This window comes from Ambystoma mexicanum, chromosome 5q (genome assembly GCF_040938575.1).
Source record: "Ambystoma mexicanum isolate Mex_15411 chromosome 5q, UKY_AmexF1_1, whole genome shotgun sequence".
Classification (NCBI taxonomy): domain Eukaryota; kingdom Metazoa; phylum Chordata; class Amphibia; order Caudata; family Ambystomatidae; genus Ambystoma; species Ambystoma mexicanum.
The window spans coordinates 598,651,684-598,678,251 of record NC_090933.1 but is presented as its reverse complement, the minus strand read 5'-3'; the positions used below and the strand labels follow the sequence as shown (position 1 = coordinate 598,678,251).

General features: G+C 43.7%; 1 protein-coding gene across 2 annotated transcripts in view; it reads left to right on the top strand.

Moving 5' to 3' along the window:
• Nucleotides 1-26,568, top strand: part of SDR16C5 (short chain dehydrogenase/reductase family 16C member 5) — a 326,953-nt gene that overhangs the window by 266,724 nt on the left and 33,661 nt on the right. For both annotated transcript variants that reach the window (XM_069621073.1, XM_069621074.1), the window contains exon 5: nucleotides 5,202-5,346. In XM_069621073.1, the coding sequence (XP_069477174.1) occupies nucleotides 5,202-5,346 (145 nt within the window). The remainder of the gene's footprint in view (nucleotides 1-5,201; nucleotides 5,347-26,568) is intronic.

The following is a 26,568-nucleotide window of genomic DNA, read 5'->3' as shown; positions in this document are numbered from 1 at the left end:
TGGAAGGGTATCGTGGAGGGTTGGAAGAGAGTGGGAGGCTTGAGCATAACTCAGTCAGTAGGTAATACTCCCTTTTCACGCACAGGGGAATATTCCTGTGAGCCGGAGAAGCCAGAGTAGAGGGCCCTTCCTATCCATCTTCAGAGTCCTGTGCTTCACCATTGAAGAAGCATCAGTACTCGAAGCCAGACCTGCGCCTCCGTGGGAATCAGGTGAGCGTTACAAGGGGGCCTTAAATACCTAAATGTCCCGCTCAGGTGTGGGTCATTAGGATCATTAACTGAACACAGCAGTTTCGTGCCTCTGAGCTCCTCTTCCTTGTCCCAGTTCTTAGGGCATTGTGGGACTTGAAGTCCGCAATGTTCTGATAAATTTCTATATTCTCAATGTAGCCTTCAGTTTTATTTACTTCACTCTTATTATTAAATACACTTTTAGGAAACGTTGTTAGAGCGATCAACGGTTGGGCCAGACTTAAGGGAGATCCATATTCATCAGAAGCCAGAGCATTAATGTTCTGTTTCCTATGTTGATCATAACAGTTTTCACAACCACCAAAATGGATAGGTTTGGGAAGGGAAGCCTCACTCTGACAACAAGTCATTAAATATTCTGGTATCATGACAATCTCTCCCTCTGAGGAAGACTTATACCGCGTTTTTCCTAATGGAGCCCCCTTACTCCCTTAGGGCCCTTCTCCTCCCAGGTGATCCTCCTGATTTATACCACCCCCAGGGTTAGGATCAGGGTTAGGATCAGGATGCAGCTGCTTCCCCTGGCCACCTGGCAGGATACTTTAGTAGGGGTTTTGTGAGGCCTACGCAAGACTCATCACTATCACCAATAGGCATAGCTCATATCTAGCACCAGAAGCTAGCTGGCTTGTCTGCAGTTTAAAATGTGAACGGCACAGAACATTTGAAACCAATATAAGAAATATTGTTCTGCAACTCCAAATGCACTAACAACTTCCCATGACTCGTTCACCCAGGCTTTCATGCATAGAAATTACACACTGTGATAGTCACCTGTAATCCTCTGAGGACATCTGGTGGGGTCGCCAAAGGGGTCAGGTTCCTTCCCAAGCTAGAGGATGATGGGCCCGGGTTTGCTATGGTGGGATCCCTTGGTCAACCCCACTGGTCCCCATCACAGGGCAGGGGACAGTCAGATGAGGGACAGCACCTACTCCTGGCTAGCGGAGACCATATGGCAAAAGGGAAATAGGGTCATCCCTAAACCCAGAGCACAGTTCTTTAGCTTCCACTCAAACTGCAGACTCTTTAGCTTCTGGCCCCTTCAAGGGAACTTGGGAATCTTGGTCCTAGAGAACCGGCAACAGCTGCAGGCTTTGCGCCCTTCGTGCAATTACAGGAATCCCTTCTAAATCTACAGAAAGAAAGAAGTTTCCCCGAATTGGGATCAAGATCTCAACAGTTAACCAGCCATGTATTATACAAAGCCTTCAATCTCATATCATTTATAATAGATAGGTTCAGCGAATCCACCCTGGGTACAGGGTTAGGGTGTGACAACCGGAGATGACTGCCCAGGGTGCGAACTTGACAGACCCATGTCCTACATTGGGAATGTGGGCCATCTTCAGGGGTGCAGCCCACCATCCAGTCCCTACAACAGCTGCCAGAGAAGACTAACCTGAGTCCACTTTCCACTAGCAGAAGCTGGGTGTCAAGGTCATGGTGTAGCAGGCAGAGAGAGGGCAGCCCAACGGGAGGGACAAGCCAATCCCTAGTCCCACATCAGGGCTGCAAGCCATCTCAGACGGTAGAGCCAGACTGCGAATCCACATCCCAGCTAACACACCTCAATCCTCTTTCACCAGCGAGCAACTGGGAGACTGGGCTGAACCCTCATTAGGGTCCACAAGGTCAGTCTGGCGTTAAAGCATTTGGAGTAGGAGCTGGAGAGAGGAGCTGTTTTGGAGAAGGCTGGAGGAACGAGCAGGAGGAACTGGAGAAGCAGCAAAGCCCAGAAGACTGGGCATTGGGTTCAGAAAACTGGACCCCATTGGACCCTGAGAGCTGTAGGAGAGATCCAGGGGACCAAGCTGAGTATCTAAGAGAGCTCAAACTAATAAGGACTGAGAGTGTGGTTGCCAAAGATATTAAAGGAGAGTGAGGGTGCTACCCAGAGGGGTGGGGGTATAACTGATAATTGTGAATTGGAGAAGCGCATTGATGTTGGGGGTCGTTCCCAGAAGGTGGAAGGAGGTGCAAGAGCCAGTTGTGAGTTGGATAGGTGCAGTGACAAATCTGGTAATGCCCAGAGGGGTGAGGAGGATAAAGGAAAGATCAGTGAAATAGTGATTGTAGAGAAGGATTCCCAAGGGGTGGAGCAGCTGAGTAGAATACTAGCCTGAATATATCGCTAGCACATTAAGGTCAGTAGGTTTTGATATGCAAACAGAGCTAAAATATCTAAAAAATCTAAAAAAGAATAATTTACAAAACATAGCCCCAAAAGACTAATATTATACTTTTCATTACATTTTTAGGAATTTTGTGAATTTTTTTGTATTGTCCACACTTGATGAAGGGCAAATCAACCTGAAACGCGTCGTGTACAGAGATACGATATACAACTTTTTTTGTTCATATTGAACTTAAATGTATTCTGTGAAGAGCAACAGTCATGCATTGAATTTGATTTGTTGAAAAACCCATGTTATCTTTTGTAAAATTGTAAAACACTATTATTTTGTCGTATATATCACACCAAAGAATGTGAGTTGACTGTTTGAACCCTGTCATTACCACAATTAATGTGATTGATTTATACTTACTTGAACAATGTTGACACTATTAAATATTGTGTATGTCTTACATTTGAATTAATTTAGCATTGATCTTGCTACAGTAGTGTGCACAGGGCTATAGTTCCACTGATTCAGGGGAGCTCACCTCTTTTCTATTGTATAAACAGATCTTGTAGCTCAAGATCAGCATCTGTTGCACTTAAATACCATAAGAAATATTATAAATTGGATTAATCCATGTGAGAGTATAGAACAACTTTTTACACCTCGAGTGCCCCTCTACACTGTCATTTGTTGCAACAACTCTGGTAATGCCCAGATGGGTGAGGAGGATAAGGAAAGATAAGTGAAATAGTGATTGTAGAGAACGTTTCCCAAGGGATGAAGAAGCGGAGTAGAATAGTGGATATTTAGAGGTTTTGAACTGGGAAAAGGATAGTGTCAAAAAAGCGAATGAAGGCAAATAAGAAAGTGAAGAGTGCAGAGGAGAATACCACCATGAGAAGTGGTTACGAAGGGAGATAGAGCTGAAGAAAAGGAACAATTAATGTGTACAGGAGTAGATGAAGGAAGTGGAAGAGTGAAGAGCAGGAGAACGGGTGGGGGATTTGGTGTGGGAGTTAAGACGAGAGCTAGAGGAGTGTAGAAGCTGGGTTCAATCAGGAGAAATGAACACTAAGATGGAATCCGGATTAAGAAAAGGGATAAGTCTGGGAAAGATGTCTGAACCAAAGAGCAGAGCAGCTTGTGGGGCCTTGGTGCAAGGACTCCAAGAGTGGAAGAAGTCTGATTAGTTGGCTACACTCTCAGCCTGCCAAGCTTCCCTGGTCGTAAACCACTGCCGTAGGATTTGTGACAAGGTCCACCCAGGGCCCTCATTCCCCGGACTGGGGAATATGAGTCACTCGCTGAAATCAACCACCACAAGGAGCAAGTTGTTATGCTATATCAGGAAAACAGCAGACCAACCAATAGAAAGACCAATTTGCAGAGAAAAAGAAGGAAGAAAGGTAAGGTGTCTGCCTGATGCCAAGAAACTATTTCCCGACCTCTTGGGGAAAGGGAACTCTGGGAGTAAGGCTGGGGAGAAGCTGTGAGTTTTAATGGCACAATTGCATAGCATTGTTGATTTGTGCTGCCTGATCTATTCGGCGTATCTGAATGGTGCTCTGGGAGCATTTACTGAGTTGCTGACCTGATATGGCCTTTTGGAGATGCACAGTGCTCTAATAGAGTTTTCTTTTTAGATTTGAAGTTAGTCAGGTTGCCGGTTCGCAATATATTTGAGAGAAGTTCAGCACTAGGCTTTCTTTAGACACTAGATTTACAGCTTTCCCTTACTAAGTATCTGGTGCTCTTGTCAGCCAAGGTCTTAATTTGACTAGATATTGTAATGCTAGTATTTTTTCCTATTTACATGGAGATTTCACGATTCTTTTGAGATACAAATGTTACAAAACCCTTTCGACACCCACTATACTTGATGAGAAAACCTTTGGCTGACCAAATCACATCAATAAAATACCTTTTTGATTGTTTTAGCCAGCTTATTAAAACAAGTACTTTTTGTGCTACGCAGAGCTAAGCATAGTTATAATTTCTGATTAATTTTGAGCCAGTGTACATCTGCCTCTTGAATCGTTGTGAGTGATGGCACTGCTTCACACAGATGACTGCATCTTTTTTTAAATTGCAAGCGCAGGAATTCCAAGGCCCCACCCACCCCCATACCGTGGAGAAAATATTCAGACATTGTTCACAGCAGAACAAAACATCTGTACCGTTGGCTACCCCATTGATGATGACCACTTTTACTTAATAGTACTCCCTAACTTCTCTGAATCCCACATTCCAGCACTTCTTTCTGCATAGCTGCGCCATGCTCGGGTCCAACAATTCATACTTCCACAACGTAGTTGCATCTACCCAGTCACTTGCAATTACACCGAAGTAATAGATTTATTTGACTCAGAAGGCTTTTAAAAGAACCAAGGAAACACACATTTAATTGTCCCATTCCAACTTGTTTGCTTGAAACCCTACTTACATCTAGGCTGTATTTGTCTGAAAGTCATTCTGCATATTTCACAACTGGTGGGAAATCTGCAGGCCCAAGGGTTTAATAAATTATTCTCCTATTTACTAGGACCTAGTACAAACTAATTTAAAGCAAGGGCTTCTTGTTTAGCCAGGGCATTCTGACATTCTCAGATGATCGTCGGAGCCATTAGTACGAACTGTGTCATATACTATGAAGGAAGGACCTATCTAGGGTACTACGCTGTTGTCTTGTTATTAGCTTTTTGGATGAGTATACAGAGGAAGAGATGGAAAGTTTTGATTGTCACCAGTTGAAGAAACAGTGTATCGTGCATTAAAATGGTATGCACTACCAAAACCATTAATATCTTTGTCTTGTTTTCAGATTACTGTGCAAGTAAATTTGCTGCCATTGGTTTTGCGGAGTCTGTCGGCCTGGAAATGCTGGATCTAGGAAAGAAGGGCGTGAAAACCACAATTGTTTGCCCCTACTTTATAAATACAGGAATGTTTGATGGTTGTTCATCCAAGTAAGTTTACAATATAAGCAGATGGCAGTCTTATTTTCTTGCACTGAGGATTTGTTTTTCATCTTTTTGCAGTGGAAAAGATGGGCTTTTTATGTTCGGCTGCATAATTCCTTTGGTGATTTTCCACTTTATTTCAAAAACAAAATTTCTGCTGCTTCATAACAAGATGGAAGGCTGTTCCCAGAGCCTGCTCATTCTTAAATTTTAAATGTGTCATAGCTGAGTGGGGGCCATGAAGGCAGCAAAACGTCTTTTTGAAAAATCTATTTAATTTAAACCAACTCCTTTCTGTGTCAAACTAAACAAAAGTGTGAGGACAGGGTCTTGTCAAAAGTTCCAGCAATTCAAGGGTTTCCTAATGAAGTTCACAAGATTTCCAGGTACCTTCCCATAACTTCTTCTCTAGGTTCTCTGTCTTGAAACAACTCTGGTTTGTCCTTGTTAGTGGCATAAGACAAACTAGTCTCCTTGCAGGACCTGTAGTCGTTGCTGTTCTCTGCTGCCAGGAGCAGTAGGTTTAGAAGAAGCTGCCCGACCACTTTAAAGAAAGCCAGCTAGGCTTGCCTGCCCCAGTTTCGACAGATGAGCTTAAGAAGGCCTTGTCCCCTCCCTTTCATGGGCTCCTGACTATTTCCCATTTCACAGCTTCTCTACTCCTGTTGTGGTCCTGATCCTCCTCAACGCCCCACCACGTGCATCTTCCCACTCCTTTCACCGCTCAATGTCTTCCTCCCCCTCCCAACTCCTGTCTTCCTCCTCTTTGCACCCCTGATGCCTTTGTCCTTCTACCATCTCCTTATATTTCTTCTCCCTTTTCTACTTCAAACTCCTCTGCATGGTCTCTCACCAAATGACTTCTACAGCCTTCTTCCTGAATTGCCAACTCACCCCAAACCTCTGCCATAACCGTCCCCCACACTAATCCAGTGTTAACATCTTGGCTATCCCGAAAGCAACACTATCCCAATTGATAGTTTATGACATTTGGTAACACCTTAAATCAATGGAGTTAAACATGTGGCCTTAGAGTCATTGAAGGTTTCCTCTTTCTAAACACAAAGCAATTTGAAAATGTTGCATTAAAAACTCAGTTTTGAGGTTTAAGCAAACTGCCACGGGAGATATTAACAACATGAGTTGACGCATTGTAGGATACCAACAAGCAATGAGTTGGAGTCCATTACAGCCCCTAGCAGTCTCCATTCATATTTTGAATGGGCACCTGCTTAAACATAGAATTCTAATTACAGATGCAGGTTTTAAATGCCTAAGCATGGATGCAGAAATGGACTCTTACGTTACGAGCTTGGCCTTCAGTCTTTACCAGTCCATTTGGACTGGAGGATTGTCAAATTTTATAGATTGGTGATATTGCCCAGAAGGAACTCACTGTATGAGAATATAGGAGTCCTCCTGAATCAAGGCATCTGTGACTTCCTCTCTACCCTAAAACAAGATGCCTGTAAAATACTTGTTAAACAGGCTCTGAAAAAAATTGCCTGGATATCATCTAACGAGACATTTAGTGAAATTAGTTCTTTAAGGCATGCCCCATTTTGGATAAACCGAGAGGTTTTGTCTTAATATACGTGCAGCGATTTCCAAATGCAACGCAATGAGATTTAAAAGAAGGAAGGGACACTGTCTGAAAGCAGCCAGAAAGAAAGGAGTAAAACCACATCGGCGGACTTCAGCGGACAGCCAGAGATATTGGCCCTTTCCAACCAGTGCAATAGGGTCCCATGGTCAATAGTATCAAAGGCTGCCGAGAGATCAAGGAGAATCAAAACAGCAACCTTGGTCCTGAAACAGAGCATTATCGTCAAGAATAGAAATCATCATTACTGATTCAGTGCCCATTAGTGGGTTAAATCCAGATTGAAATGGATGAAGAAGATGCTGAGATTCCAGAAAATTTGAAAATTGTGGAGTAACAATAGTTTCCATCAGCTTCATAAGGACTGGTAAAAGAGAGATAGGCCGATAATCAATTGCCAGAGCAGGATTCAAATGAGTCTTCTTCAAAAGCGGAGAGACAACAGCATGTTTTAAAGGGATAGGGATTGTACCAGTAGTAAAAGAATGATGAAGTGCGGCCTTGAACAGAGAAATGCCATCCGTGGGAAGAGCCTAGCCTAAATGACATGAAGAGGAGTAGGGTCCGCTGGAGATGCTGACTTAAATTTGAATAAAGAAACCAAAACCCCTTCATTAGTCACTGGCTCAAACTGTAACAGACTAACATCTTTCCCCACAGTGGATGACGGCACCTTTTGCAATGAGTTAGCGGAGCAAGAGCTGCTGGTCAGGATAGACTGTTAATTCTTATGGATTCTTTTGAGAAAAAAAATAACTGATACGATCACATTGGGCTTGTGTGCGCAAAAGAGCAGCAGTAGGAACAGAATGTATCTTTAAAGGAAAATTCTGTACAGTGGGTAGCTCTACTTAAACTATTGTTCGGGAAGGCTTTTTCATCTGGGCAGATCCCAAAATCCTGCTGTCGTTCAATATTAATTCCAGTATAAAAAGAGCTGGCACACTAATCCTGCCAACTATCATTTGTTATCAATGTTAGATGTCACTGGAAAGATTTTTACAACATTATTATTAAAATCATTGCAAGAATGGGTGATGGCACAGAACATCTTAGGTGCCTTCCAAACTGGCTTTAGGGCCGGTTCGTCAACGACCCATAACCTATTATTGTTTGAGATACTGGTGAGAAAAGCATCCTCATGAGATATGCGCCAGTTAAATGTGTTATTTGTAGATCTACCAGTGGCGTTTCTTATCTGATTTACAAGGGATTTTGTCTGGAATCCATCGATACTCTCCGAAGATTGAGAATACCCATGTTAACTGGCTGTCCTACGCAGACGATACTATAATATTCAATCACACTTTTGTAGGTCTATATAGGGCAGCTATTGTCTTTGTGTCTTACCTAGAAAAGAATGGTCTGATTATGAACTATGAGAAGACCAAGCTCATGAGGTACGGCTAGTGTGGAACGATTCCAACTTTAAGATTAACGGGGGGATTGATGGGAAAAAGTCCTAACTTAAAAATACTTGGGACAAGAAATGGGAATGGGCAAATATGAGGCAATGAGGGAGAGGAAAAAAACACAAAGCCTCATAGATTTGCATTAAATACTGCTGGGTATAGCTATGCTGGAATATTGAAGCTTTACAAACAAAGTTTCTGCCCAGCAGTATTATATGGTCTCGAGGCGATTTTCATGGCGGACATGCAGTGGGTTAGCAAGCTTGAAGGGAGATTTTGGCAAACTCGTCTAGGCCTTCCTTGCTCGGTACCTATCGAGCACATTCAACTGGAATTGGGTTTGCTCTCATTAAGGTCTGAAGTTTGTAGGAGAAGAGGATTGCTTTTACTAAAGGCATAGAAGACTCCACACTGCTCGCTCTTTCGGGTTAGGAAATGAGAAAGGAACCTGGAAATAATGGTGTATTTGCTTGGGTGAAATGAACCTTGTTTGTTTTTTTAAAGAATCAATTGGTTACCGGACTTGACGTTAGAATTTTGGAAATTGAAAGAAGATTTTACAAAAAAAGTGAAGGCATTGGTTCTGAATTGAACATTTTAAACATCTTGAAAGTTTAAAAAGGTATCAAAAGCATTATGAGCTGTATTAAAAATTCATGTCTCCCAAACAGTATTTGATAAAATGTCCTGATATTCGAATAAGCAAATAACAAAGGGGTTCCTGGGAGTCACTCTACTAGACATTAGTCCTGGTTACGAGAGGCTTACCCAGAGTCTTTAGCTCACTATCTTTCACAGAGGAGAAATATCCAAAACATATCAGTCTTTGTCCTGCTCTGGGGCAGACCAGCACTGAAATGCTAGGCAATTCTCCTCTTGCCTCGACCTCTAAGGAGGGTGTTGCGTATCGGGCTTACCACCCTAGCCTCATGGGGGCGCTCCGTCTTGGGGAGAGTTATGAATTCCTGCGGTTCGTCACAGAGATCACTGCCACTAGGTGGATGGCTTAATATTGCACTAATGTCTGTTTGGACCTCTGACCTTATCAGTGCCAACATATACTAGTCAGGGAAATTATATTAGTCTGAAAGACTCCAAAACTGCCAGGCAGCAGCAAGGTTTTCTCTCAATTCGAAGTCCTCAAGTTAAAACTACTTGTGATGTCCAATGTCTGGTTAAGCATGACGGATTTGATAATGTTCAGGGAGGCTATTTACCAGGCAGAAGCACAGTTGGCCACAACAGTTATTTTGTATCGGTTTCGGAAGTAGTTGGATAGGGGAGGTGCCAGTGTCATCATCGACTTGTAAGAGGCTTTTGACAGTCAACCATCCACAACTCATCAATCGCCTACAGTCACTGGGGTTGAGCAGAGTTGTATCTAGATTATATACCATATTGTGGGTAGAGGAAAGTAGATGAAATCCATTTGTTTATCTCTTAAACCATTAGGCAGTTGAGTGCTGCAGTGTTCTGCCATGTCACCACTCCTGTTTAATCTCTACATCCTGTCTCTGGTCAAACATATCCAACTGAGTGGGTTCTTGTTCTTAAACTACACTGAACATACAGAAGATATGTGTACAAAATATCCAAACAGTGAGATCTTACTTTAAGCAAGTTGATGGGAGTGCCTGTTCTCGACAACAAATCAACAAGAGGGGAATGACTGTTATCAGAGCATCTGTTCCTTGGAATTCCATATACTGTTCAGACCCTGCCTGACTGCTCTACACTAGTAACAGTAAGCAACCTGGGTATTATAATGGACACTGATACATACCTGACTCCCCAGGTGTTGGTGGTTGTAAAATCGTATTTATTTTCAGATAGTTTCAGATGTCTTCTTCCATTGCTGTCCCTTTGTTTCTTCCCCCTTTGGAATGTGAAAATAGCATATATAGACCAGCTAGATACTTCACTCTCAAATAAACCTCTGTGGTATTCCTCAAGTATAGGCTGTACATGTTTTTCTGTTTTAGCCTCCAAGAAATGGAATTGCTTTCCTTCTAATTAGAGGAATGAGCACAACCTTCTTATTATTAGGAGGAACCTAAATATTCTCTTATTTTCCATAATTAACTGAAACCAACTTCATACCGAGCTGCTCCACTCTCTTGTACCAAGATGCATCTAGGCAAACACATTGACTGTAGTCCACAAACCACATGTCCCAAATACCTGGGGGCATTGCCCAAGCAGCCAACAAATTGGATACTAGTTATACCTACATGCAAAGCAGCATATTGCCAATGAAGTATGTTGTGGTATGATCAGAAACAGTTTAGCCATATTAGTGTTAACTGACACAGTATTGTAAACTTGCCATTCACTGATTTCTCCTGAGATACAAGAGAGGAACACTGAGAAAGTAACCCCTCTTTCGGGACTTGTACTAGCTGGCTTGAGCCTAACACAGAAATACTTTGTGTCTCGCACGTGTTCAAACTTCCTCTATATGTGAAAGAAAGTCTTCACAAAAATGAGTCCAAAGCCCAAACAGCCACTTGTAGCCTGCTTACAAGGAGCATGTGTTATTGTAAACTCCAAGTATATGTGACGTTTCAGCATTTTGTGGGTTTTAACTCCTTGGAGTGGCATGCCATAGCGGCAAGCTTCCGGATGGTTGGGTGATTCTGTTAAGAGTGGTTGGAGGAAGGCAGAGGAAAGAAGTAGGGGTGTGTAAGTAGCAGTTTGATATAACTGCTTTGCGCTGCTCTGAGCTCGCCTGTCTCACGTATTTGGGTTGTCCTGACAGATTTGGATTGGCTGTCCCTCTGAGGGGAGTGACAGTTTGCATCGCCTTATTGAAACCACAGGGACATCATCAGCCAAAGGTGTGCAGAAAGGGAGGAAGAACTAAAGGGTTATCCTTGTTGGAATGTGAAGGGATCATATTGGAGTGGAGTTTATAACTATATGCAATTAGCAGCTCATCTCCAGCACAGACGCATTATGAGCAGCCTTTCACCCCAGTTTTGACCCAAACCTGGGGAGCCATCAATCAAATGGGATACATTGGAGGTCGATTTCTAGGATTATGTGATTGCCATCGTACAGAAATGAAAGGAAAAGAGTGCTCCTTATGCACTGTTAGGGGTTTGAGGGGTGGATGATTCTCAAGAATCTACCAGAACATAATACTAACGTCAATGCAGAGGCACAAACATCTGGGAGCGGAGAGTCCCTGAATCCCTCTAACACCATCCTGATGAAGTTACTTACACTTTGCAAAAGACGTCCAGTCCAGTTTTGGAGTGATAGTATTTTGGGATGCGGAACCGCCAGAGGGTGACAGCATTGAGGATTTTGACACTGAGCTAAGAGCATTGGCCAACACATGGTCATTTTGGTGACCCGTACAATACACTAGTGCAGGGCAAAGGGGATCCCAGTTTAGAGGAGGTAATATATCTTGCAAAAATGATAGAGCGTATAACATATTGTGTCAGAGAATTATTTAAAAAAAGGATGCCCATGGTTTGGAAAGGGAGTGTGTGACAGTCGAGGGACCAGACAAAAGTGACAAGAGTTGGCCTGTGAGTGGGGCGAGGGCCCATATTCAAAGGGAAAGCCATTTCATGGGAAGCAAGATGCTAGGCAGTGTGGCAAGGACTGTGAGCAGGTGTTTCATGTGCGGAGAGCACCTTTGACTTTGCCAATTATGGAAAGTGTCCAGGTTTCGAAGCGGAGTGCGGGAGATGTGGGGAAAATGGGACATTTTGCTTGTTGTTGTGAGAACTTTTCAAAGCGAGAAGTTAAAGAAATATCAGGGGCCCACACAGCAGGCATTGGGGGGATTGATGAGTATGGTGATGGAGGGGTGAGTTTTATTGTCAGTGAGGTAAGAGACAAGCAACCAAGGGGAAGGAAAGCCACCTGTGGAGGTGCAGGTCAATGGGCAGGGCATACACCTGCTGAGTGACTCAGGGGCCGATTACACCATCGTTGATTGGAAGACTTAGGAGTTGCAAGTGAAAGAAATATGGACCATACTCTACAAACCAAAGGTTCAAGCAAATGCATATGGTGGGGCGCACATTGACATATTTTGGGAATTTGGAGCTACTTTGTAATGCGATTGATGTGTCACCAATGCCAAGGTGTATCCAAGAATGGAGGGTCTCTGCTGTGGTGGTATGAGCAGAGCGATGTGGGAATCATATTGGACCTGAGTGTATGAGGTCTTGTGATGTTTGTGGGAGGTGAAATGTTAAGCAAAGAGGAAGACTCATATGGGTACATTTTTGGATAGAAACAGGTGTGCTTGAAGGGTTTTCAACATGGTATTTGTTGTGTTGGTAAGGAGTGTTCCGATATGCTTTTGTCAAGAGGTTGCAGTGGATCTCCGCAAACTCCAAGAGCAGTGAATAATAGAAACTGTAGAGGTGTTGGAATGGGTTCCCCCCCATAGTTGTGGCATTGAAGGTCAGTGGGGAAGATTAGACCTGGGGGCATTTAATTGATGTGCGGTGGTAGACCGGTTCCCCTGCCTAATATAGACAAAAGGTTACGTTTGGTGAAAGGGGCTATTTTGTATTTGTATTTATTTTATTTATATTGCGCAGCCTGCCCACGGGCATCAGGGCGCATGTTTGGAAAGGTTACAGTGAAAGTTACAGAAGGCAGTTACATATTACATAATATATATACATAGAGCAAGGATATATACATACATTTACATGGTAGTCAGTAGTCTCAATATATACAGAGGTGATTGCATGCAATAGATGTTACCAAAGGGTAGCCGAAGCTTCATCTTGCTCATGGAGCCATTGTTTTACTCTGCTTTTGAAGGATTGAGGAGAGGGGACATTCCTGAGATCATTGGGTAGGGAATTGCAGAGCTTCGCTGCCAGGACTGGGAAGCTTGAACCTCTGGCAGTCTGTAGCTTGAAGCTAGGGATGAGTGTGTGTGCTTGTGCAGATCTTAGAGGTCTGGAGGCTGTGTGTTGAGTGAAGCGTGCTGTCAAGTAGGCCGGTGCTGCATTGTTCTGCGCTTTGTGGCTTAGAACAAGTGTTTTGAGAGCTTTTCATTACTTTAAGTCTAGCCTAGGCCTATCACCAGGTCAGGATTCACTAGAGTTCACATGCGTTTACCATGTTCATTACACCATAGGGAATGTATTGTTTCAGGAGGATGTCATTTGGTTCGGTGTCATTGGAAGCTGTTTTCTAGCACATCATGCATACTATTTTTAGAGATACTGAGGGATTGTCTGTTTCCAACACGACATATTAATTTCAAGGGCGACGGAGAAGGAGCATGACCAGAAGTTGGGCAGGGTACCCACGATCTTTCAGGAGGCAGGCTTCACTTTGCGTAAGACGAAATGCCAGTTCAGAGTCGCATTCATCGAATACATGCGCCTTAGGCTGAGTGAGGCGGGAGTGGAGCCATAAGAGGACATGGTGGCAGCAACTCTTAATCTGGCAAGGCGTATGGGCAGACAGGAGGTGATGTCTTTCTTTCAGAATAGTGAGCTTAAAATATTGGTTTTGCTCCATGTCATTTTTTGCACTCTCCTTCAAAGGTGGGTCATGGTACACACAGAGATGTTTGGATCTGCAATATGACCAGGCAGTGGGGTCTATGTGTGCATCTGCCATGCACCAAGCCGGGTTAACAACTTAGAAAAGCTTGTAATAGAGTTTCTTGGGTGATTATGAACAAAGTGGGGAAAGGGGGGGGGCTCTCTTACCTTGTGTCACTGCCCAGCTTGAAGTATGAAGTCAGGATATCACATTGATAACATTAATACACACAAAGGCAGGAACACTGTAATCACATTGATAAATATTTCTGCTGGCTATTCCAAACCTGGGCCCTAAACATTAACTTTCACCTCACATTACCTCAAACCAGTTTTATTGGGTCTGACAGGTTTTCGGGAATTTTACAGGTCTTTTGACATCTATGTTGCAAAACAACTCTGCATCTGTGTTGTGTTATGATATGTATCTGTATTTCACAGTCCAGTTGTTTACTTCCTGTTTTCAGGAGTACAACAGGCATGGTCTCCTTGGTAGCCCCAAAGAAATCTTTAACTACCCCTTTGGTCTCGGGAGGATAGCACGGGGGCAACATGCTCACCTTGGAAGGAAGACGATGCAGAGCAACACAGATTCGATCCCCGGGTCCGCGCTTAGAAACCTCTGGGTATTAAGCGCGTTATAAATAACCAATTATAATTAATTCATTATAATTGTGAGCCTTATTGGACAATGATATGATATGATAGGTTATATATAACACGCAATACAATAGTGGATCTCTGTCGAGAATCAGATCTAGATGGAGAGTGCATTCTCCCCATATTACTAAAACCAAGCCCATTTTCACCTAGAATTACTTTTTTTAAGTTCAATCTTGATTCTGCCTTTTATTTGGTATATATATCCATTGCAAAAAGTGTTCTGCATAGCAGTGGTCAGACACCAAGACCCTCTCCATGTGTCATCAAATTTATGAAACATGACTGAGTAATGTATATTTTTTTAATTATAAACTCAACTCCACTTCCTATCATCAGAACTTGGTAGGGCAGCTTCTGCCACCCACACTTCAACTTACTAGACTTGGCTTCAGAGATCGGTTTCTCAAAGGAAGGCTATTCCCCATTGCTTCTGTTGTAAATAGTTAAATACTGTCTTCTGTTTCTATAGCAAGGTGTCCTTTTTCTTCCATTTAATAATCAGTCCTATTTCTTTTAATGAATAGTGATAACCGAGTCAGCCTGGGATGTCTCACTTGAACAGGTAGCAGCTCGTCCAAACAACAAAGGGAAATGGATACAATCTCCGCAGTGCATTAGATAAAGTATCTAACCCTACAGGTACTCATAAATGCATCGCAGGATCTAATTTATTGGTGGCCAATGCCAAAACTGACATTGCCATCAACGCCCCGTCTCATCATTGGACTCCCATGGCGTACATACATGGTAGAAAATAAGATCCTTTAACTATGTAAAATTGAGTTCCCAACCCAATACTAAGACATTCGAGCCATGCCTAACTTTGCATCAATTCATTTCAAATTGTAAATCAGGAGGGATAATTTGTATTTGACATTTGTTGACCTTGCACTGCGTTCAATTGTTAAATCGGAATTACCTTTGGAAAACTGTTTTCAAACAAACCAGTTAACAATTTGATTGTTAACAACAAAACCAGCATTCACTTTATAGAGGATGTGATTATTTAAATGTGCCAAATATTTGTCCAAAATCTGGAATATCAAGATTGGCTCTCTGTTCCATTCCTTGGTTTCAGAGTTTTTGATGCTGATGCACCCAAATTGTGGTTAAATGGTTAAGAAAAACATGCCCTTATTATTTTGTGGTATCAACAAGAAAGACTGGTTAAGTTTTTCTTTGGCTATATCCCTACATAGTCCAGTATAACTATTGTTATCCCCAACAGAAATGAGGAGCATTGGCAGAAGGAAAATCAGGCAATGAGTTTGGGAAGGTAAGAGAGACCATGTATTGAGCATCTCTAAGAGTACAAATGTTGGGGCCAGTGACTATTTGCTGTCCGATTCTGATGTTTAGTTGAGTAAGCACTCTGATTAGCCTAGGAAAGCTATGTTTTAATGGCTTTCTTGAACAAGTGAAAGGAAGTAATATCTCGGTCAGCAAGCAGGGAGTTCCAAAGCTAGGGGCCTAGGAGGGAGAAATCGGAACCTCCACCCTTTTCCTTGTTAACTACCAGAAGCTGGTGATTAGAAGACCTCAGTGAGCATGGAGGTTTGTAAATCTATTTTTTTTTTCTTGTAAAATATAATAGGCCTTTTCCCTGTATCTTTGAAGGTGATGCATAGTGATTTAAAAGCAATTCTCTTACTTAAAGGGAGAAAGTGCAGAGAGATCTGAGCAGGAGAGGTGTTCTCGTGGGCTAATTGTAAGTAAGGTTCATGCTGCTACATTCTGAACTCCCTGAGCCTTGCTAACAGGTAGGCTGTGAGGCGGGTGTTGGGTAACATTTTCATAATTATGATAAATCTTCCTGACCTGTGTCAACCCCAAAACCTTTTGCTTGGACTTGGTCATTATTTTAGCTTGTCCCTAGGTGCGTGGGAATCTTTTACCCCCTCTCACCTAGTCTTTTACTCTTTTTTGGATGACCTTTTTAGCTCTCTCCATAGTGTCTGATTGGAGTTATAGTTTCCTATAACTTTGGACTGACTGTAATGTACTATGGCAGCACACATCATTTTAAATGCAGTGACTTCCTTTTAATTGCTTGTTTTTTCTTGGGTGAACTACTGTTCCCAAGACCTAAAGTGTGATTCACATCCCCTTTACATTTATGTTAGTGAGCCAGCACACCCCACCTTATGTGGAGTGCTGGGGCATACAATGCATCCCCTTTCTTACTTACCTGGTAACATTTTTGTTAAAATTACAAGGTTGGTTGAATGGCTGCTGGCAGTGGTTTTACCTTTATGACTTTTAGTTTTTGTTACTCGCAGGCTGTCAAATCAGTCGCAGTAATGCACAGGCGTGCCACCATTCTGCTAGAATGGTGGGCTCCTTCTTTTTTTGTTCTCATTTAATTGTTGTTTCTGAGGTGGTCTTCTGCCATTCTAGGTGGGGAACGACCTTGGTTGTAATTTTGTCTTTGGCAGCAATCCTTTGTATTCCCCATGCAGGATCCAGAGTGTCTGATAAGGTAGGAAACGAGGGAGGAGTCCAAAACTCTGCAGCACTTTGTCTTTCGTGTTGCCTGAAAGGAACCAGTCAGACCGTCCCTATCTGTACACTACAGGGAGAGTTTGCAGAAGTTGTGCTGTAGTTCGTGATAAATACTCTGATCCTGGAAGCTGCTGACAAGTCGACCACTGGATCTGAATCCGAAGAGTAAGATCAGAAAAGACTTCTGTAGCCATTTCCAGTGTCCAGAGAGCCTGCCGTGTAACCAGAGCCTGATGCAAACCCTTCCTTCCAATCGACTGGGGGTCCCGAATGCATCGACTCCTACTGAAAGGTGAGATCCACTAGTCTCAAGAAGACGTGCATTTTGAGCCACCCCACAACGTGCTCTGAACTTGCTGGGCTGCAAACGGCCAATACCCTGGGACCTCAAGCCAGTGTTCTGTGCATGGACTTCCAAAGTCTGATTCTGTTGGACTCCTTCTGGACCTCCAGAGACACGATTCAAATCCCTGACGTCCCCTCACCATAGTGCAGGACTCAGAGAGTTGAGAAAATCCCACCAGCAATATTTGTTCTTCTTCTGGCTCCTGCAAAAAGGCACCAAATCCACACAGCCGCAATAATCCTTGAAGAAACCTTTGCTGGAAGCCTCCTCTGATGACTGCTTCAGCAGGTTTCCATCCAGTGTCCAGTTCTTTCGTCTTCAGATCAAGAATCCAGGTACTGGTCCTGTGCTGCTTCATTCTGAAAGCATCCACTCAGAAGCTCTTTTTTTCTCCTAAGCTACTGTGCGGGCTTGGTTTATATTTAGCTTAGGTCTTGTGCGAATCCTGTGAGGCTGAGTGGGTGATTTGTGTGGTTGGAAGTTTGCCCATACCATTTGCCCATGCCTAATGCTGGAACGCATATAGGGAGTCTTCTGTAAAGTCCCTGAACATTTCAACTAATTCTAAAGTGAATACTTACTTGTTTAAGATGATCTCCTATGGAAATGGGACTTTGCTGGGCCCTCTTCCGTCTCTGAGAAAACTTTTGCTATAAACTGGGGAAGGACTTTTTAAGATAAAGAGTCTGTCTTGAAAAGTATAACAAGCGTAAAAGTACTTAATTGATAAAGAAATTAGTGTGGTAACTGTATCTCTGTAATTGAATAAGTTACAAAGTGTCCTTAAGTTTATACTTACCTTTGAGTTGCCTTCTGCCCTCCAAAAAAGTATATATGTCATGTTACTTACTTTGAATGGTGTTACCTCCCTTCTGAAAAGTAATACATATTGGTACTGTTTATTATTCTGAACTGAATTAGTGTAAAAGCTTACCAATAGGGGTTACCTACCTTGAATTACAGATTGTCATTCTTAAAGTGTTCCATTGGGTTTTTCTTTCCCTGATCTGCTTAGTGCTTTTCTAAAACAATTGCGAGGTTAATACTTGCCTTTGAGTTGCTTTAAGCCCCTTTTAAAAGTATGGGTCTTTACTTACCTTGACCAGCTCTTCTAAACCTATAACACAGAGTTGTGCTTTCCCTGAATTGCTTAATGCATTCTAAAATATGTATTGAATGATCATACTCATCATTGAGTAGCTTAACGCCCCTCCAGAAAGTATACAAGTTACTTTGCTTGCTCTGAACTGTATTCTACAACGTAAAATCTGTTACAAGGTGTGTACTTGTAACATGGTTGTTTTATTAAGTGATTTCTGTAGCAGAGTGTCACTGCATGACTGACAGGGTCTACTACCCTCGAATTACTGATTGTATTCTAAAAGTATATATAACGTGGGTTTACTCCCTAAGAATAGCTGACTGCCATTCTGAATATGTTGTAGGTTTGACTCACCGTGACTGCAAAGATTACACTTTGGTTTGTGAACCATAAGTATTGAGTTGGTTTTTATAATTGTGGTTATATGATATGTTAGGGCACTTAGTTCTCCAAGATTTATGTTGGCCTACTTGTATTAAAATAAAACCTTTATTTTTACAATACATAGTGTTTCAGTGTTTCTTTGGACCATATTGTCAGTCTAGAAAAAGTGGGTACCCCCCACCCCCCAATGATGGAGGCAATGTATTTTGTTGGCCGAAGACCAACCGCCTCATGTGTCAGTATTAGAAATACGCATTTATCAGCTTGACTAAAGTGCGGCCATTTTGGATGTGACTGAAATCGCCATTTTCTTTTTAACTTTCACCTCTCGCTTTCTGTTGAAACTGCTTTGCTGAAAGCTTATTCTGCTCCACTAGTACATTATTATTCATGCATAGAGCAAGGCCGCGAGATACTTGTTAAAACATAACGCAGGCGACCCAGACCAAAATGCCCGGTCTCTTTCCTCACAAGTCCTTGGAAGCAAGCAGCAAGGCATTTAATCATTACACATGTGTCAGCCAGTCTCGCTCATGCGGTAGGAATGGTAGAAACGAACAATTAATGGCTTGAATTATGCTCTTCGTTGCGGCCCCCCTTTCTGAGCCCTGTAGAGCCCTGGAGAGCGAGTTGACCTCTAGCACACGAATAGAAACTAGGAAATAGCGAGGCCTGGAATGTGTCTCTCCCCTGCACACAGCTTACTTGCAAAAACAGAAGCAATGTGTTCTCTTAAATAAAGAACTTTGTCTGCAGGCTCACAAAATTTCAAACTGTTGCTAAAATGAATGTCTGAAGGTGTCACACTCGTCAGAATTGTCAATCATCGAACCCAGTTCAAAGTAAATGCATTATGGGCGGTATTGAATGTGTCACCGCTGATTGTAAGATGCTCATTTTGTATATATGTAACTGTTATAGAATGATTCGCTCTCTTGCGTCCCTCGGGGTCTGGAGACACACGTCGCGGGGCGTGAGACCCAGTTGGCCAACTGAGACTATTTGCTTTGCAATAAACCCTAGCTTTTAGGAATACAACCTTGTGTCTGGCGTATCAGTTCGTGTGTGGTGATTGTGCCTTGTTTCCATACGCGAGGGTCCCCTAGGGGCCCCATCAATATGTATGCTACAATTTCTCAGTAGCAAGCTACAGCCCTCTCTCCCTTCTAAAATAGGCCTGGCTGCTCTGTCTACGCTACCAAATGTTCTCAGGTGGTACATCCTTATACGAAGAGTGGATTTATGTACTGCCTCAGGTGTATGGTTTTATGAAGCCCTTAGTTGGACTTTAGAAAAACCGTCCTAACAGCGGGTCAGATAAAAGACACAGAGTCTGACTGTTCACAGGGATTGAAATTGTGATTCGATGAGCAGTAGCTTAAACCAGCTCCTGGGTGTCGGGCATCACTCTGTAGGCAGGAGCTGCCACAGGGGAACTAGGAGCTACCAAAGATGCTCCTTTAACCTTTTGTCCATTTTGTATAAACCACTGTTTAAATGTGTATTAGATGTGTTCTAATTCTTCTTTATTAACATTCTCAAATACTCAAAGTTAATGTCACATTTACATGTTTGGAAGGCACCAGTTGGCCATAGGAGCCAAGAGTAGCTCCTGGTAGCTGTTAGTTTCAGGCTCCAGGCTCTACTATGCCAGAAGCAGGAGCTAAAAAGCTCCCATCGCCCCTCAATTTCGAACCCTGCTGGTCATCTCGCTGCTTATTTTATTAAACAATAGGGTTGAAGGCCTAACTTTCCCTATACTAAGGGTGCTCCCTACCTAACAAAACTAAGGTGCTTGTCAGTTGTCGTTGAGAGTCCAAATTATAAACAGTCCACTGTCCCAACTAACCTATTCTGACCCTACCACTATTATAACAACATATGGCAACGAATGATGAAGGCGCTCACTCCCCACATCACAAATAAAACTCAGAATAATGGACACATCCCAGTAGGGAATTGAGACCAAGAGATTGGTTGTGAGAGGCAACAAAGTTTATACAAGATTCAGCATCCAGAGAACTCTGCTGCTTTGAGAGCGCTCTGGAAAACAATACAGAAACAATACATTGTAAAGGGTTACAGTCTCATCTGTGATGATTACTATACAGTCTACAAGTTACATTTTGATTGTTCAGGGAAGTGGTGCGAGTATAGTGCTGTAAGGGCCGGCTCCACGAGATTGGCTGATGACTTGGCGGGAGGTTGGACAGCACGTGGTTCATCTGGGCTGGTCCGTGCGAGGTGAAGGTTGGGTCAGGTCCGAGAGGCGGCTGGTTCTGGCTAACTAATCTCCAAACGTATCCTAAGACATACAGTTAATAATGATCGTTACTACACCCTTGAAGTTTTTACGAGAGGCCTATAAATTGTACATGTGTGTTTGCATTATATTGCTTTAGATCACTGGCGAGGTGAAGGGTGTGGGGGTCCTGTCCTCCAGGTAACATGTGGGGGCGAGATTGATAGCTGTCAGGTCTGGCACATCAGAACGGGAGGGGGTGGAGTGACACATGTTAGTTTAGGACAGAATATAGCGTGACAGGAGTCTGGGGGCACTCTAGGTTGTTCAGCAAGGAAGGGTCACACTTCTGTTACATCAAAGGAATAGCTTTGGAGGGGCACAGGGTTGAACAGGCAGTAATTTTCAGACAGTGGGGGTGGCAGGTGCAGGAGCAGGGTTGTTGAGATAGATGAGCCACAAGTCATGATTCGGCCCGGTCACGCACAGGACAGTGATCTCAGAGGAAGGGTGAAAAGAATACACTGTTTGCTCGCAACAATTTGTGTCAGAGCATCCGTGAGAAAGGAACTTGGGAGGCACGGGTGTGGGAGGAAAAAGGTGGGGGCTGTCCGTGCTCGCTGTGCGCCGCGCTGCTGAGGGAAGAGGAGACTTTGCAGATATTAGAATGCGGCATAGTCCAAAGATGGTGTCGAGGGTGCAGAAAGTCCAAACGTGTCTTGCAATAGCCCCACCTCTGCATGTGCCAGGGACTTGTCCCCTAAGGCCGCAGAAGGGCAAGGAAGGTGTCCCTCCACTAGTGCAAGAGCAGGGAGTCCTTTTCGTGTAGAATGTATGGGGGGGTGGCTAAACCGACCCCCCCCTCCTTCCTTACAATGACTTCCTTCTCCTGTAGGTTGGTTCTTCACCAAATGCATTTCAGTAAGCGTTTCTTGAATAGTTCTTGGTAACTTTTTTAATGAAGTCCCACAATTCTGACACTGGGTTCTTCGGGCTCTCAGCCTTGACTCTTTGATTATTCTTTCTTTCTTTCTGATAGAATGGCTTTACCTGCCCTTTTGGACTTTCTTCTTGTCTCTCTGAATTTTTAATATTTGTATCAATGTCTCTGGGTTTACTTTGCGTTTTGTCTTTCTTTCCTACTTCACTCCAGTCTTCAGAGTTTCCCTGTTCACCCCGTTGCTATATTTTGAATATTTCAAAACTTTATCTTCTTTTTCCTTGTAAGCAAGAGTTCCCCCAACAGTTGTTGTATTGGATTAGTACTTTGTTTGTTCTGAGGCGAGTAGGAGTATTCCAGTAATTAATTCCCTCTTCTTTACTCACGTTAAATATTTTATCTGAACTGGGACGGTTATGAGGGTTCCAGTAATGATTCTTTCTTTTCATTCACTTTAGATATTTTATCCAGACTGGGGCGAATATGAGCATTCCAGTAATGTCCTTCAATCTCCTTCCTGGGTCTCCTGCTTTCCCTGTTACTTGTTCTGCTCAAGGACCGTGTCACCAGGTTTCTTGATGGGATAGGACACCCTCTGTGCTTTGTCAGGTTGGCTTCGTGGAGTATCTTTCTCGTGTTTTCTGACACGTTCCATTTGGTATCTCATATTCTGTCTCGCTTTCTAATTAAGTGGTTTTGGCATTGTTAATGGACCGACTGGTCCATCATGGCTTGCAAATGGTCACGCCACTACTTATTTCTTCGCTGTGGTAAGGGTTTCTTACATGCAGTCCACTTTCAATGCACGCTTCCCCTTCTTGGTGCCACATGTCTGGGGCTTCTCTTCTGGGGCATGTCTTGGGCAACATGCTGTGAGTCCAGTTTCTCATCTGTGTTCCCCCTGTGCACGGATTCGTATTTCGTGGGTTCTCGCTCTAAGCTCGGATTCCCGATGCTCTGCGTCTGGTGTCTGTTTCTCTGTGGTCTCTGCCTTCCTCCTTTATGACGTAGCCATGTGATTTCCCTGACTCGAGTTCACAGTCCTTCCTCACAGTCCTTCCTCTCTGTTTGCTGGACACTCTATATGCTTCCATCATTGTTTCTTTTCATCTGAGTATGAGGCAATTTTTCTCTCAAAGTGTTTAACAAGATTTCCTGATGTCAATAACTCATTTGTGTGTGCTTGTCAGGCTTTTTCTCAGAATGTTCTTGGAGGTTTATTGATGGTGTGTTTAGGGAGTTCGCCATAAGAACCGGAGTCCTTGTCCCCAAAGGGGAGCCTTTCCTGGTGAGGTCCCTCTTGCCTCTAACCCTACATGGGGCATTGCGTTGCAGGCTCACCTCCCTAGCCTCACAGGGAAATTTCTCCCTGGGGAGAAATGACGGATTCCTATGATTCGTCACAGCTGGCAACTACAGGGATAAAGCTGTTCACATAGTCTAATCTAGCTAAGGCTATGGCAGAAAGGCAGAGTATTTCCATGGGAATTCTCAAAAAATCTATATATTTTTAGCTGTTTGAGGTGTCTAACAGCCTGTCTTGCATCTGACTTGGTCTTTGGTCACACAGAGAGATGTGTATGCATTACAATGTTTAGGTTTTTGATCTGTGGTGGCATTTTAAGATTAATTGTTTGATTGTTCATTCCTGCTCGAGGACGGCAAAAGTGCTGTCCTGCCAAACGGCATGAGTTCAGTCTTCTCCGGGTTTAGGAGAATGTAGTGCATGCCATCCAGTGATTGATGTTTGGATACATTCTGTAATAATGTTGAACAGTGGTCTTGCGTGTGAGAGATTTAGAATTAGGAGATTATCATCGGCATAGTTATGGCAGGAGAGGTTTAAGGATTTGATCAAAGCTGGAAGCGGGAGAAGTGCAGAGATGGTTGGGGGAATGATCTTTGCAGAACCCTGCAAGGGCATCTCTTGAAGTCTGCGATAAAGGCTGTATTATGATGCATTTGGAGCGGTCTTTGTAGAAGCATCCAATCCGATACCGAGATGGGGGAGGCTGTGTTCGGGAATATTATTGTCTACCACCTATAAGTCAAGATTGATCAGGGACAATATCTTATCCTTGTGCTCTCCCTTTATTTGAAGATCACATGAGATAGATAGCAGCACCGATTCAGTGTTACTACTTGGTCTGAAGCCAGCTTGGGTTAGCTCTGCCATCCAATTTCTTTGTAGAGATTTCTCTAAATTGTATGTAGTTAGCCTTACCTGCCAGATTTCCTAAGAAATAGAATAGTCAGGCAAGGACATATGGGTACTACTTAGAGAAAAGTGATGAAATAGAATAGTCAGGCAAGGACATATGGGTACTACTTAGAGAAAAGTGAAGGCCAGTGACATTTGTCTGTCATGGCCACAGGCCCAACAACGTAGAAACCATGCCATCTGTTGATGGGGGTAAGGGTTAGCATATCTCCTTCTTGTCCCTTTGGGACATTGAGACACAGGGGGCCCGCTGGACTATGTCCTGGTGCCAATGAATTAATACAAGCTGAAACGTTTATTCAATGCAGGAGTGCTTTATTCATATTCACTGTAATACGCCACTTGCACACTGTTTGGGCGTGTCTATTTACAAACTGGAAGGCATGTGCAGAATCCTAGAGAGGCAGGGGGTGGGGACTGAAAAGCATGTGTAGTATCTAGGTGGGGCAGGGTGTGGCAGGAAGGCCAGAACCAGTGGGCGTGGCCAAGAACTAGACTATATAAACCCACCAGTTCCTCAGACAAGCGCTTTGCGTTACTTTGCACCTCCTGTGCAATGTGACGCTCACCGCCGCCTGACCCAGCTAACTTACCTCGTGGGAATCTGCAGCGGCTGCAACCTTACCTGGACTCTGGTTTTCTTCAGCCTGGCAGCATACCATCTTCTTGGCGGATTCTGAATCCAACTCTGCAGCATCCACACTCCTGCTCCGAAACCAAAGACCTGAAATGAGACAGAAGATAAGACAAGGTTAGAATAATTAAGAACACCAGACCCAGGGTCGCGCCTTGCTCAAAATCATACGTGCGCCCATAAAGATTGCTTACCAGCTGCCGGACCTTCGCTGCTCCGCTCCTCTGTACTGCTGGCTGCATTGCGATCACTGCAGCTACCGCCTGAACCGCTACAACACCTACAAAGGAAGAGAGGGTAGAGAAAGAGGCATTAAGTTAAGAACGAACTTCTACCAATTCATTTGTGAACGTCGGAAGACAAGCAGGCAAGTGGAAACAAGGGAAACACTTACCAGCTAGAGAAGTGGATGAGTCGCAGCTGGCCTGGACCTTCACAGCGCGGGACCAGTGAAGAAACTCGGTTCCGTTCAGCAAGCACTCTTGCCAGAAGCAGCAGGACGGAGAGCTCATCATTAACATTCAGCAGGTGAGCCTTCCAAAATAGCCCAACCCCAGGGGAGCCACATCAAGGGAGAACAGGTCGGGAGAAGGGATTAGAACCCCAGCCTGCATATCCTCACAATCCCACTTTATATTCACGCAGGAAGTTTCATCCCTGGGAGGGCTGCGACCATTCCCAAACACCTCCGCAGAGACCAGGTGAGCGTATCAGAACACAAATCCTCCTAGGAATCTCTGCCTGTGCGTTATGAACACTTCAGAAATAGACCAGTTACTGGGAGAGTTACGGGCTGAAGTTCATGCCTCAAGACAGGAAACCAATGCTTTAAGGAGGGACCTCATTGTGAACCGAGAACGCACGGACAAGTTAGCAAGACAAATTCTCCAAGCACAGGCTGGCCAGACCCTGTTACCTGGGTTGTCCCAACCAATACCATCAACGTCAACGCCAGTACAGGTGGTTCTTCCAGGGGCGGTCCCCTTAGCACCGCACAAACGCTTCACTGGGGATCCAAACAAATACGCAGTATTCATTAACCAATGACGCCTTCATTTCCTGTGCAGACCTGGGGCCTTCCCCAATGATCATTCCAGACTGGCCTTTGTACTTTCTTATCTGGGAGGAAGTGCAGCGGACTGGTCTATACCCTTGGTAATGCAAGACACTCCCTTGCTTCGGGACGTTTGGGGGGTTTCAGCGCGAAATGGAGAAACTATTTGCACGATATGCCCAAGGACATGCTCTGGACAATGAACTATTGTCACTCCAACAGGGTAACCAAGATTTGTTAACCTATATCACTTCTTTCAACCGTCTTGTAGCCCAAACTAATTGGCCCGAGGAAAAAAGGACTATGCTTTTTTACCGTGGATTGCGAGGAGATCTGACCTGACAGTGCAACTTGATCATAGGCTGCAGAATCGAAGATGGATCCAGCCAGAGCAGAGGGACGGTCAGTTTACATGCGCCCCCGTGAGAGTCAGACCAAACTACATGACCAGTCAGAACCAATGCAGATCGGGGGCTTGCGGAGCCCTCTTACCAAGGCTGATAGAGAAAAAAGGAGACGGCAGCAACTCTGCTTATTGTGGCAAAACTGGACACTTTCTCAGAGAATGTCCGGTGAAACCACCCAGAAAAA